The sequence below is a fragment of the Chrysochloris asiatica genome, unplaced genomic scaffold, assembly GCF_000296735.1.
Source record: "Chrysochloris asiatica unplaced genomic scaffold, ChrAsi1.0 scaffold00162, whole genome shotgun sequence".
Taxonomy (NCBI): Eukaryota; Metazoa; Chordata; class Mammalia; order Afrosoricida; family Chrysochloridae; genus Chrysochloris; species Chrysochloris asiatica.
The window spans coordinates 6,964,110-6,976,779 of NW_006408680.1; the positions used below are offsets into that span (position 1 = coordinate 6,964,110).

The following is a 12,670-nucleotide window of genomic DNA, read 5'->3' on the forward strand; positions in this document are numbered from 1 at the left end:
ACCCCACGGCACATAACCATCAACCATCCTCATACTGTGATAAAAGCAGCGAGGTGTATCTCCACACAACGGCTGGGGTGAATTGTAGGACATGACTTCACACAGCAAGTACGATGCACGCGCATGATTCCACCTGTGCAAACTCCACGCACGGCAGACACACAGCTCCTTCCTTCGGAGTTTCAGGAACGCCCATGGGAGAAGTCTGCATAGTGGCTGCTGCGTGGGGGAAGGAGGAGACAATGGCAGGTGCGGGGGCTGTCATCTCAGGTGCCTCCAGTCAAGTTAATGAACAGTGGTCACTCCACTTTGTCACTGCCCATGACAGACCCGCCGTTCTAAAGGCTGCCGCCGCCGTGACTCAGAAGGAGCCTCTATAGTCCGCGTTCCCGCCGGGCTCTGTCAGGCTGCAGTGAGTGTCCTTCTCACAGTGCCTCCTCATCCTGTGTCTAGGATCTCATAGAGAATGTAGTGGCTGTCGCTGAGAACACCGCCGATGAGTTAGCACGGAGTGATGGGCGGGAGGTGCAGCTGGAGGAAGATCCGGACCTGCAGCTGCCTTTTCTTCTGCCAGAAGACGGCTACTCCTGTGATGTTGTCCGCAACATCCCCAGTGGCTTACAGGAGTTCCTGGACCCTCTGTGCCAGCGAGGTAAGTAAGTGCCGTGCGCCGCACCTGCAGTAGGCCAGGGTCAGACACTTGGAACTAAGTAGGGAACTTTGACCCCTGCAGAGTGTAGTAGCTCAGAGCAGCGCCGGCTGGATTCTGCCCAGCGCTTGTGCCCTCCTTGCTGTGGGATCTCAGGCAGGGCAGTTCTGCACCTCTGTCTTTCTATCTGGGAAATGGTGATGTTGATTATCCCACGTCCGGGAGTGTGGTAGCACGCACTATGAACTCGCTGAGAGGTTTCCTAACTGCGCAGAGAGTGGCTGGTTCCACAGACTGCCGCATCGCCTCTACTCCTGCTAGGACACTCCACAGCCCTCCCTAAAGCAGAGCTTTTGAATCACATCAAGGGGTCGTTTCAACTCTGCCACTTCTGGTGGTGTGGAAAAGAGTACTCAGATGTTCATTTAAAAAATAAAAATAGTAATAAACTGAAGGTCTAGTGCCTGCAGATACTTAGTTCAGTGAGCATGCTCTCTGACCACATCACGGTTGGTGGAGATGGTTGTGTGCCATCGAGTCAGTTCTGACTCACAGCGACCCCATATGGGGTTTACAGGAGCAGAAAGCCTCATCTTTCTCCCACAGAACAGCTGGTAGTTTCGAACTACTGACCTTGAGGTTGGCAGCCCCACATGTGACTAAGCCACTGAGTGTCTTGCCCCAGTTAATGGGTATGTATTTATTCAGAGGTTTCGATAGTTCACAGATTCATCTGACAATGACACTTCTTCTCTTGAAGCCTGTTGGCTGCAAAGCAGCTAGAGAAGGCAGCTGTGTGTGCTTGTAGCAGCCCGGAGATGGGGTGCTGACCTGCCGAGAAGCAGGCACTGTGGTGGGATTTCTGGAAGATACGTGTGAAGGATGGGGAGCAGGGAGCACCCCTTCCTGGCCTGTGCCTGGCTCTTAACAAAGATCTCTGGGAACTGGTGTCCCGAGCCCTGAGTCTGCTGTCATGGCCTGGACTAACTGAGAGGAGCGTAGCACCCAGAGCCACAGTGCCTGCCACCACGCTGCCACACAGCCTTGTTCGCACTCGCTTACGTGTGTCGTGTTAGTCACTGCTCTTCTTGGTTGGCTCCTTAGAACTCTTCTCACCAGACCCTCCCGTACCCTCGCACAGGCCCACCTGATTTTAAAGCTGGCTTGTAGACTCCTGTGCTGGGAGCGGGTCGCCATGGCTCTGGGGTGCACATGGATGTGTGCTGTCCAGACAGTGCTGTGGGGCCCACACCTGGGCTCCTCCTTGAGCAGGCTGTGCCCAGTCCCAGGTCTCCACCCTTTTCTTTACACTGGCCACCCCTGCCCCGGGACTCATTCTCTGTGAGGACTTCACCGGTTTCTGCTTGCCCTCCACAAGGAGTCTGAGGTTTCTTTGACCCCTGTCTTCCAGGCGGGTGGTCCCTTCACCTGTCTGCACTTTTGATTTCCTCTGGTCCCTCAGGCCTGTGTGGGGCCTACTGCCTGGTAAGCATGCCAGAAGATGCATTGGCGTGAGTGCTGCACAAAACGTATCATTCCGGGGTAAAAGCACCTGCCGGTTTCCAGAGATAAATGTTTGCTGCCTTTTCCCTAGGAGCATGTGATGTGTCCTCATCGTCTGTACATCGCTGTGTTAGGATGTTCAAGTTGGGTGACAATGTCCACGTAGTCCAGTACACCAGGCCTTCGAAGGCCTGAAAAGAAAGAGTCGGGTGTTAGCCTGTGTGGCGTCGCTCCCTTTGATAGGACAGGACTTGCTGTGACGTCACTGTGGAACTCTTCTGTGGACAGTCTTTGAGAGCAGACTGAAAGCTGCAACACTCAAGCCTGGACTCAGCCGTATTTCTTAAGCTGCTAAAGCAAACTAGAGTTTGTGTCGTGGTGTTGTGTAAGAGAGAAAGTCATGTGCAGAGGTGGCCGAATGCCACTGTGGTTGTGTCCAAGTCCCTAAAACACGTGAAAGACATGCACAGACTTAGTTCAGTTATAATGCAGTGACATTGAAACAGCAATTTTCACTTAATAAAAACAAACAAAACTAACCAGAATTACTGTGTTTTAGCAGAGTGTCATATTTGACAACTAACTTTTTTGTAAGGACAAGTTCCTGAGCATCCAGACATCCAGCCAGAATTCTGCTGACTGACGAAAGGCAGAGCGAAGGAAGTTCCAGGCAGGGCCATGGAGATCTGGTCTTCAGGGTCCTCAAGACAGGGCTTTAGCCAGAACACTGCCCGGTCCTCACAGCTGACGGAGGGTGGGCGGGGGAGAAGTGCAGCAAGACCCAATAAGACCCCTGGGACAGAAGTGTGTTAGGAAGTGATTGCGATGCAGAAGTCAGACTGCACTGGTGGGCATGTTGCTGAGATTCTGGAAGCTGTGCCATGGGGGTTTTAAATAGCAGCAGGGTGACCCACAGTGGGCAGGTTTCAGATGCACTTCCAGATGAAAACACACCAGGAAGGAAAGACAGAGTACTGATGAATACTTAGCCATTGAAAGCCTTAGGAATAGCAGTGGCACACTGTCAGCACCAGAATGTTGACTAGTGAAACACGATGAAGCGTAGCAGAATATTGTCAGATACAGTGCCGGAAGATGAGCCCCTCAGCTTGGAAGGCACCTCCAAATGCAACTGAGAGTGAGCTGCCTCCTCAGAGTTGACCGTGATGATGCGAATGGAGTAAAGCCTTCATTTGCTCATGGGGCACAACTTAAAATAAAGAGAAACTTTGTAAACATCCATTAATAATCAGAACATGGAATGTATGAAGTATCAGTCTGAAAAATAGGGAAGTTTTGAAAACAAAACAAAACGCATAAACATTAATATCCTAGGCATTCGTGAGCTGAAATGGACTGGTATTGGCCATTGTGAATTGGACAGTCATACAGTGTATCATGCTGGGAATAACAAATTGAAGAGGAATGGCATCTTATTCATCATCAAAAAGAACATTTCAAGATCTGTCTTGAAATATCAACCTGTCTGTGATAGGTTAATATCCACACACCTACATGGAAGACTAGTTAATACCACAATTATTCAAATTTACGTATCAACCACTAAAGCCAGTGGTAATGAAATTGAAGAACTCTACCAAGTTCTTCAGTCTTAAAGTGATCAAATATGCAATCAAGATGTTTTCATAATTACTGACGATTGGAATGCAAATGTTGAAAACAAAGAGAAGGATCCGTAGTTGGAAAATAAGGCCTTGGTGATAGAAACGATGTTGGCGAGCTCGTGGTAGAATTTTGCAAGACTAATGACTAGTTAGTTCATTGCAAATAACTTTTTAAACAACATAAAAGATGACTTTACACAGGGACCTCACCAGATGGAATACACAGAAATCAAATTGACTACATCTGTGGAAAGAGACAGTGGAAAAGCTCCATATCATTAGTCAAAAGGAGGCTAGTGGCAGACTGTGGAAAAGGCCATAAGTTGCTCATACACAAGATCAGACTGAAGCTTAAGAAAATGAAAACACGTCCACAAAAGCCAAAATATGACTTAGAACTTAACCCACCTGAATTTAGAGATCATCTGAAGAATAGATTTGCTGCATTAGACACTAAAGACTGAAGACCAGAAGAGTTGTGGGATGACATCAAGAACATCCTACAGGAAAAATGATGCAAACGGTCATTAAGAAGACAAGAAAGAAGGAAAGGTCAACATGGATGTCCGAAGAGACTCTGAAACTTTACTTTGGAGATGCTAAAGCAAATGGAAGAAGTGAGGAGGTAAAAGAGCTGAGTAGAAAATTACAAAGGGCATGTTGAGAAGACAGAGCCAAATATTACAATGAAATGTGCAGAGACCTGGAGTCAGAAATCCAAAAGAATATCCTCATCATTTCTTAAGCTGATGAAACTGAAGGAAAACTTCAAGCCTTGATTTGCACTATTGAAGGACTCCTGGAGTGGCATTGTGAACTGCAAAGTCGGTTTGAACCACAAGGTCGGCAGTTCAAGCTCACCAGCCGCTCCTTGGAAAACCTGTACAGGGTCGCTGTGGGTTGGAACCGAATCAACAGCACTTAATAACAACAGCATGGGCAAAATATTGAGTGATGCAGAGGGCATCCGAAGAAGATGGAAGGAATACACAGAGATGCTTACCAAAAAGAAATGCTCGATGTCCAGTCATTTTAAGAGGCAGCATATGATCAAGAGCCAGTGGTACTGAAGGTACATTGAAGACAGTGGCAAAGAACAAGGCGCAGGGAACTCATGGAATAGAAACTGAAATAACCTCAACAAACTAATGTGGCACAGGAGGCACTCAGTCATCTATGCGAAGAAATATGGAGGACAGCTACCTGGCCAACTACCTGGAAGAGATCCATATTTGTACCCATTCCACAGAGAGGTGACCCAAAGGAATGCAGAAATCATCGGACACAATATCATTAATATCGCATGCAAGTCAAATTTTGCTAAAGGTAGTTCAAAAATGGCTGCAATAGTACAATGACAGGGAAACTGCCAGAGGTTCAAGCCATATTCAGACAAGGACGTGGAACAAGGGATATCACTGCTGGTGTCAAATGGATCTTGACTGAAAGCAGAGAATACCAAAAAGATGTTTATTTCTGCTTTATTGACTATGCAAAGACTTTCGATTGTGTGGATCATACTGTGGACAACACTGGGGAGAATGGGTATTCTGGAACACTTAATTGTGCTCATGAGGAACCTGTACACAGACCAAGAGGCAGTTGTTTGAACAGAACAAGAGGACACTTGAATGGCTTAAAATCAGGAAAGGTGTGCACCAGGGTTGTATTCTTTCACCACGCTTATTCATTCTGTATGCTGAGCAGATAATCTGAGACGTTGGATTATATGAAGAAAAACATGGCATCAGGGTAGGAGGAAGACTCATTAACAACTTGCAATATGCTTGCTGTAAGTGAAGAGGACTTAAGACACTGATGATCGCCAAGACCGCAGCCTGAAGAATGGGTTGCACCTCAGTGTAGAGAAAGCAAAGTCTTCACCACTGGACCAGTAAATAACATCATGATAAATGGCGAAAAGATGGAAGTTGTCAAAGACTTCATTTGGCTCGGATCAACACTCATGGAAATCCCAGTCAAGATATCAGATGACGTGTTGCATTAGGCATATCTGCTGCACAAGACCTCTTTAAAGTGCTCAAGAGGAAGCATGTCAGTTTGAGGACTAAGGTACACCTGACCCAAGCCATAGTATTTTCAATAACCTTCTATGCATGTGAAAGCTGGACAGTGAATATAGAAGGTCGTAGAAGGAAGAATTGATGCATTTGAGTTATGGTGTTGGAGGAGAATATTGAAAGTACCATGGACTGCCAAAACGTGGGGTGTTGGAAGAAGTACAGCCAGAATGCTCCTTGGAAGCCAGGATGGCCAAACCTCATCCTTCATACTTCGGACGTATTGCCCAGGAGGGACCTGGAGAAGGATCGCATGTTTAGTAAAATGGAGGATTGGAATAAAAGAGAAAGACCCCCAAGTTGGATTGAAACAGTGGCAGCAGGAGTGAACTCAAGCGTAGCCAAGGTTGTGATGTTGGTGTAGAACTAGGCAGTGTTTCACTCTGTTGGGCATAGAAACACAATGGTACCAACTCAGGGACATCTCACAATAACAGCCAGAAGTCAGTTTTAAATTGATAAGCTACATTTTGTAAAGCTGTTATTTGTCACTAATGGAAAGATGGAAAGTGTCTTTATAACATGATTCTTACCTTCATTTGTAAAAACAAGCGAGTATGACTTGAAAGAGAGTGTGTACAGTGAATAGCAGAAAGGGGTTGTAGAGATGCCCCTCTTGTGGATAGACAGCCTGGTGTCAGCATCCTCTTAAGTTTCCCCCTTTCCAAGGCCAGTGAGGCAGACAGACTTGCAGGGGTAGCCTGAGGTCTTCTGACAGCTGGAGGGTGGACCGGTCAGGGCTCCAGTGTCCGAGGTTAGGTTCCGTGGCAGAGCAAATGGGGTCTTGCATCAGAGGTAGGTGTCATCCCTGGATGGTAAGCAGTCATGACCTACCTCCTCTTCACACTGCTCACCTGCTTGTCTCTTCCCCAGGGTTTTGCAGGTTGGTTCCGCACCTGCGCTCACCAGGCACTTGGACGATATATTTTGAAGGTGCCGATTATGAAAGTCACCTTGTGCGTGAGAACACGGAACTGGTGAGTCCTTGAGGAGGATGGGAGGACTGTGTGCAGAGGGAATCTCTGATGTGCGTCTGTTGGGGAGTGGGGGCCTGTGTGAGATGACCCTTGCCTGTTTCATGCAGATCAGTGTGGGAGGGACAGTCCGAAAGCCTTCCTCCTCTGGGCCAGTCAAGCTCATGACTTCCTCTCTAAGTTGCCCCTAGAGGCCCTGCACTTTTCAGGATGCCAAGGCAGGGTAACAGTTTTACCTCCTGGAGGGACTCAAATCATGTTCCCCTTAAAAGGTTTCTTTGAGTTTTGTAAGCAAGTGTACAGAGGCGAAGTCGGGGCTGCAGGGTGGCTGGGCAAGGTTTCCCAATGAAGTTCTCAGAACACGGTGTGTTGTCCTTCAAGAATAAGCTGCCAGCTGCTGTGATGAAACTTGCCCAGCCTTAGCACCACTGTCCTAGTCTTTTCCCCCAGTGCAGGGTCCAGTGTTTCAAAACCTCTTCAAAGTAAGCTCCTGAGGTCTTCTTGTGTCCTTCAAGACAATCTGCCAAAAGAACCCGTTTGGCATCTCCAAGCACAGTGGTAGCTGATGTTGGAACTGCCTGACATCTTTGCCTGGAGTCTAACTAGCCCAGCACAGCCACTGTTTGGATTGGACCTTTGTTGAAAGCACCCTAACAAGACTAAGACAAGTGTATTTATTACTGAGGGAATTTTTCCTTACAATTACTTCTATCTTGCCTTAAATATACGTTAAATCATTAACTACTACATTGTTGTGCTTTTTTTTAAGTCATAGTATTACCCAGCCTCATAAATTTACTTCCTACAGAGTTTTAAAGGGAAAAAATGATGCCTTTCCATGTTTTAGAAAGTAGTGCCAGCTTAAATTTGGTTTGTACGTCAGATATGCTTATGTCTTACTTTGCCATCATATCAGTGCAGAGAAAATTGTTTATGTTTTCATATATTCATTTATTGTTATGTGAAATTCCACTGTTTTGGACTTTGTTTTTTCTCACATTTGATGATTTTGTAAAAACACCTTTTTTATCTTTCAAGCCACTTGACGGTTCAGAAGGAGCCCTGGTGGTGTGGTGGGTTAGGCATTGGACTGCTTTCTGAAGAGTGGGCGGTTCGAACCTACCACCCACTCCTTGGGAGAGATGAGGGTGTCTGGTCCTGTAAAGATTATAGTGGTGACTATTCTGAGGGACAGTTCTGTGTGTCCTAGAGGGTCCCTAGAAGTCGGCATTGACTCAGCGGCAGTGGGTGGGTTTTTGTAAATGGTTCCAAGGAGCGAGTAGGTGGGAGTGCAGACCGTTTAGTGGGTCAGACAGGGTTGGGGGGAGGGGGGTGTTTATCACTTGTGACTGGTCCTAGAACGAATGGGAAGTGCCAGGGCGTAGAATGCGGGACAAGTCAGTCTGTGACATGCCAGAGGCTTTCGGTGTGGCGCCCTGTGTCATGATGACTGGTCAGTCAGGAGAGTGTACCTGTTACTATGGGAGACACGGGGGCTGCAGGCGGCACTGCGTGTTGGTTAAAAGAAAGTGTCACTGTGGGTTAATGCACTGGACTGCAAGGTTGGCGGTTAAAGCTCACCAGTCACTCCTCAGAAACCTTATACAGGGTCGCTATGGATCAGAACCAACTCAACGGTGCCTCCATAGGATGAGTACTGGACTGCGAACACAAGGTTGGTGGTTCGAGCCCACCAGCTGCTCTGCAGGTGAAAGATGAGACTTTCTGCTCCCTCAAAAAGATTCACAGCCTCAGATACCCTAAACAGGGTTTGTTCTGAGTCGAAACTGACTCCACATCATTTAACAAGGAAACCCTTCAGGTTCGGGAATGTGTCTTCTGTATCTCAGAAAGCGGAATGAATTGATGACTGCCTTAGTACTACGTATTCTTGTTGTTCAGTACCACGCAGTTGGTTCTGACTCATAGCGACTCTACGTAGGGTTGCCAAGGAGCAGCTGGTGACTTTGAACTGCCGACCTTGTAGTTCAGACGCCCTTGTGGTCCAATGCTTTATCCCACAGTGCCGGCCCAGGACTCGGGTGATCCTGTATGGCCCATTGAAGTGACTGCTAAGCTGAGTAACCCTCTAATACTTCTCGGTGGCCTTACCAGCTCTTGGTTGTCAAATTCCAAGTCATAGCAGCCACTTCTAATTCCCAGATTTTATGGAAAACAACAAAATTCTCTGTCGTCCTTAGAGGATTTCAGCTTTGGGTTTGTTCTTTATAATAATTAAAAAGTCATCTGATGTTACTTTCTGTAAAATGTGCTGCCCCCAGGCTTCAGCTATTTCCTGCGAGGCTGGCTGAGTAACGCACATGAGGGTTCTCTGTGTGTGCGGGTTCTGTGGTGTCAGGCATGGCCCGCACAGCTCCTAAACCTCAAAGGATGTGTCCACTTAACTGCGTCCTGGCATGCGAGAGCTGGCGTGTGTGGTGGGGCTGCCGCTGCAGATTTTAACTGTTTATTGCTACCCTTTGCCTGGGCAGTACAAAATAGTTATGTTTCTTTTGGGGGGAAAGCAAACAAAGTTTGGTTGTTTGTTTTAAAGGGTGGGAAAGTAAAACTCGACTTTGTCTTTATAACTAGATTTGGTAACAGTAGGAATTGAGCTCGTCACTGGTTTGTGCGTTAGTTCCTCAGGTACAGAGAGCAGCAGTCATGCTTTGAAACTTGCTGATGATGGGAGGGGTTCATTGTTTTCTCTCTCGTCTCCCGGGGGACTGTGAGTGACGAGATTTCAAGGTGAGCTTCATGATGTTCCTCATTTCTGTCCAAATCTGCCCGTGTCCTTCCTTAGGCCCAGCCTCTGCGGAAGGAGCCTGAGGTCATCACGGTCACCCTGAAGAAGCAAAATGGGATGGGTCTGAGCATCGTGGCCGCCAAGGTAGGAGCACTGGGGCAGGGGTGTGGGGGGCTATGTGTGCTCAGAACTGGGTGGCCAGTGCCAAGGGGCCTCGGGCTCTCTGAGGTGAGGGCTGACACTGAGCAGCTGGCGGAAGGACGCCGTCACAGCTGGACACACACTGGCTGCTGGCCCTGCCGACGCCTCACGCTTCCGTGCACTGAGAATTGCTGGGTCTGTTGAGCTCCGGTTCCAGTCCTAGCTTCTCTCCCTCGGGCGGCGAGGACTGAGCTGTAGGGCTACTGGGGGCTCTGGTAGCACCGACTGCGGGGTTCTCCAGCTCTGAGTGCTCCCACGCCACCCAATCCAGCCCACAGCAGCGTCGGCCCTTGTGCCTGGACGTCAGAAGGATGAGCTCTGCTAGGGCTTAGAGGAGACCCAAGCAGCTGTCCCCTGAGAAATAAGAATGGCGGACTCGTGCTTGCTCCCTGTGGCCCTCAGGAAAGACCAGTTGCTGGAAAAGAACATCCTATTTGGTAAAGTAGGGGTCAGCGGAAACGGGGATTTCTTGCCGGAACCATTCTGATCTCCCCCAGGCAGAAGGAGAGCGCTCATACACAAAGAAGAAAAAGAAAACATGCAAGAATTCTTTGTGGATGTAAATGTTCCCTGGGAAGTGTTCTCTCGTGGAAGCCTAGTCACTGCCTCCCTGCTGCCCTGCAGTGTTGGCGGTTGATGCTGAGGAGGTCCGCTTAGCGTCTGGAGCCCACGCCCCGGTTCCGGGGGTGGGGCACACTTGGGCACAGCAGGCGCAGGACCTGTAAAGGTGGGCCTTGATCTCTCTCACTGTGGGTGACTTTTCAATAATGTGTATCCAAAGAGTACAGCCAGCCTCTTGTGCATCCCAGTGGTGAGATATGAAGAGAAAGGGTGTCGGCTGGCACATTTTCATCTGGAATCTCTTGTGGTTTTCTCGTGGTTTATGCCAGAAAGACCTTGAGAGAGCTGTGTAGGAAACTGGGGGACCACGCTGCTGTGGGATGTCTTCAGCGGAGGGAACTTAGGGTCACACATGCCTGCCCCCAGCGCCGTCGTGACTCTTGTCGTCAGAGCCTCTGGGTGCCTCCCACCCCAGGTTGTGAAGCACCAACCTCTGGATTAGCAGCCCAGTGCTTGTCCTGCAGTGCCACCCCAGGACTGTGGCCTGAGCTGGCCTCCGAAGGCCAGGAAGCCCTTGAGCAACGCCACCTGTGCAGGTATATAGCGCAATCATGCTTTGAAACTTGCAGATGGGAGGGTTTCATTGTTTTCTCCCCCCACACACACGTCTGACCCCACAGAGGTGCGGCTGCTGAAGAGCTGGGCCTTTCAGTTAACAGTCCGGCATCCGTCCCCCCCATGGGGCTGCCAGGCTCCATGGCAATACATCAGTTACAATGCAGTTTACGTGGAAGGTCAGGGAGGCGAGCGGGACAGCCCTTGTCTGCTGCATCCGGCGGCCCCGAGCAAACCACCGAGGGATTCAGTGCCCTGTCTTCACGGTGCTGAGCATTCTAGTTCTTCCCAAGGCTGGCGTGGTGGTGATGAAAAGACAGGCCAAGAGCTGTAGTAAATCTGGAGCTCCTGGTGGTGCCCCCGGTCATCACAGGAAAGGCCGGGCCACGGACTTCCGAGTAACGGCCACTGAGAAGCCTGTGTGGCACACTTCTACTCAGATACACAAGGAGGCACCGAGAGTTGGGTGTGGACTCCACAGCACTGGGCACTTCCTAGCTGTGGTGCTCTAGGGTCAGCACTGGACACTAACCTGCTCCTCAGAAACCCTCCACAGGGTTGCAATGAGTCGGACTGACTCTAGGCCTATGAGCTGTGGCTGCCTTACCTGCATCACACGTCTGTGTGTGTCTGGGTGCTCTTGTGTCCGCGTGAGCCATGTGGGGCTTGTATCTGGTCTGCTCTCCAGACTCCATTCTAATGAGGCGCGGCCTCTGCTACCGCCTGAGAGCTGCTTGGGCTTGTCCATGTTGTGGTCAGACTTTATGCTCTCCAGATGGGCTGGAAGCGTGTGTGCATGCAGTTTACTGTATGAAACAACTGGGGAGGTGGGAGGGAGTTCAGAGCGCCACTCCTCAGTCATCTGTGGGACAACATGATGCTTCCTGTTTGGTTTTGGAGTTTTAAAATACAAAGAATCCCTTCCTTTCTTGTTTTTCCAACCCTTTTTAGAGGGTGCTAAACCGCAGTCATGATTACGTAAGATTCTGAGGGTTGACACACGTCAGCATTGCTGATCCAGCACAGGACAGACCGGGCTGGTCAGTCCTGAACGCTGGCCCAGAGGGAGACGTTGTTCGCCGAGGCGACAATGTGGTTCTCTGTTGTCGGGAGAGAGGAGTCGGCGGTGAGTTTCTGAAGGGTGCTCTTGCTCGTCTTTTTGAAGAATGTTTCTTTTCCACTCGCTAGCGTGTCTCAGCCTGGCGATGATTAACCTGCGCCTGAAGCAGCCACGTCACCTGGCCTGTGACCACACAGCCTGTTTTCATGCTGCGGGAAGGGCCGTGCTGACGCCTGCAGGGGAGCTAGCTGGCTGTGGAGAAGGCAGTTTCCCTTCAGAGTGACTGTTCTCTAAGCACCTAGCTGTTGGATTGTGGGATTTAGAAATGGGGAGTTACGGAGAGCTTTACAGCTGTAATGGTTTGTGCTGACGTTACTACGCCTTGCCTTATTTAGTTAGCTTACAACACAAAATCGTAGGACCCCCCACTCTTTCTGAACGGCGCTTGTGAGTTCTTGGAAGACTGCCAGCCTTCCTGTCTGTCCTCGTTGGGACCACGTGGGGAAGAGCCAGCAGGGCAGTGGGTCTGCAGGCGCTTGGCTCCCTGTGACTATCGGGTGCCCTTCCCTGGTGCCAGCACAGTGTACTAAAGGGTACAGCGCTCCTCCAGGTGACGGCTGAGGGATCGGGAAAGTAGTAGGGGATTGTTTAAGCC

General features: G+C 49.4%; 1 protein-coding gene across 1 annotated transcript in view; it reads left to right on the forward strand.

Annotated features, from left to right (window-relative positions):
• Positions 1-12,670, forward strand: part of MLLT4 (myeloid/lymphoid or mixed-lineage leukemia (trithorax homolog, Drosophila); translocated to, 4) — a 128,236-nt gene that overhangs the window by 98,532 nt on the left and 17,034 nt on the right. The window contains exons 20-22 of the mRNA XM_006871183.1: positions 454-652; positions 6,732-6,835; positions 9,636-9,722. Of these exons, the coding sequence (XP_006871245.1) occupies positions 454-652; positions 6,732-6,835; positions 9,636-9,722 (390 nt within the window). The remainder of the gene's footprint in view (positions 1-453; positions 653-6,731; positions 6,836-9,635; positions 9,723-12,670) is intronic.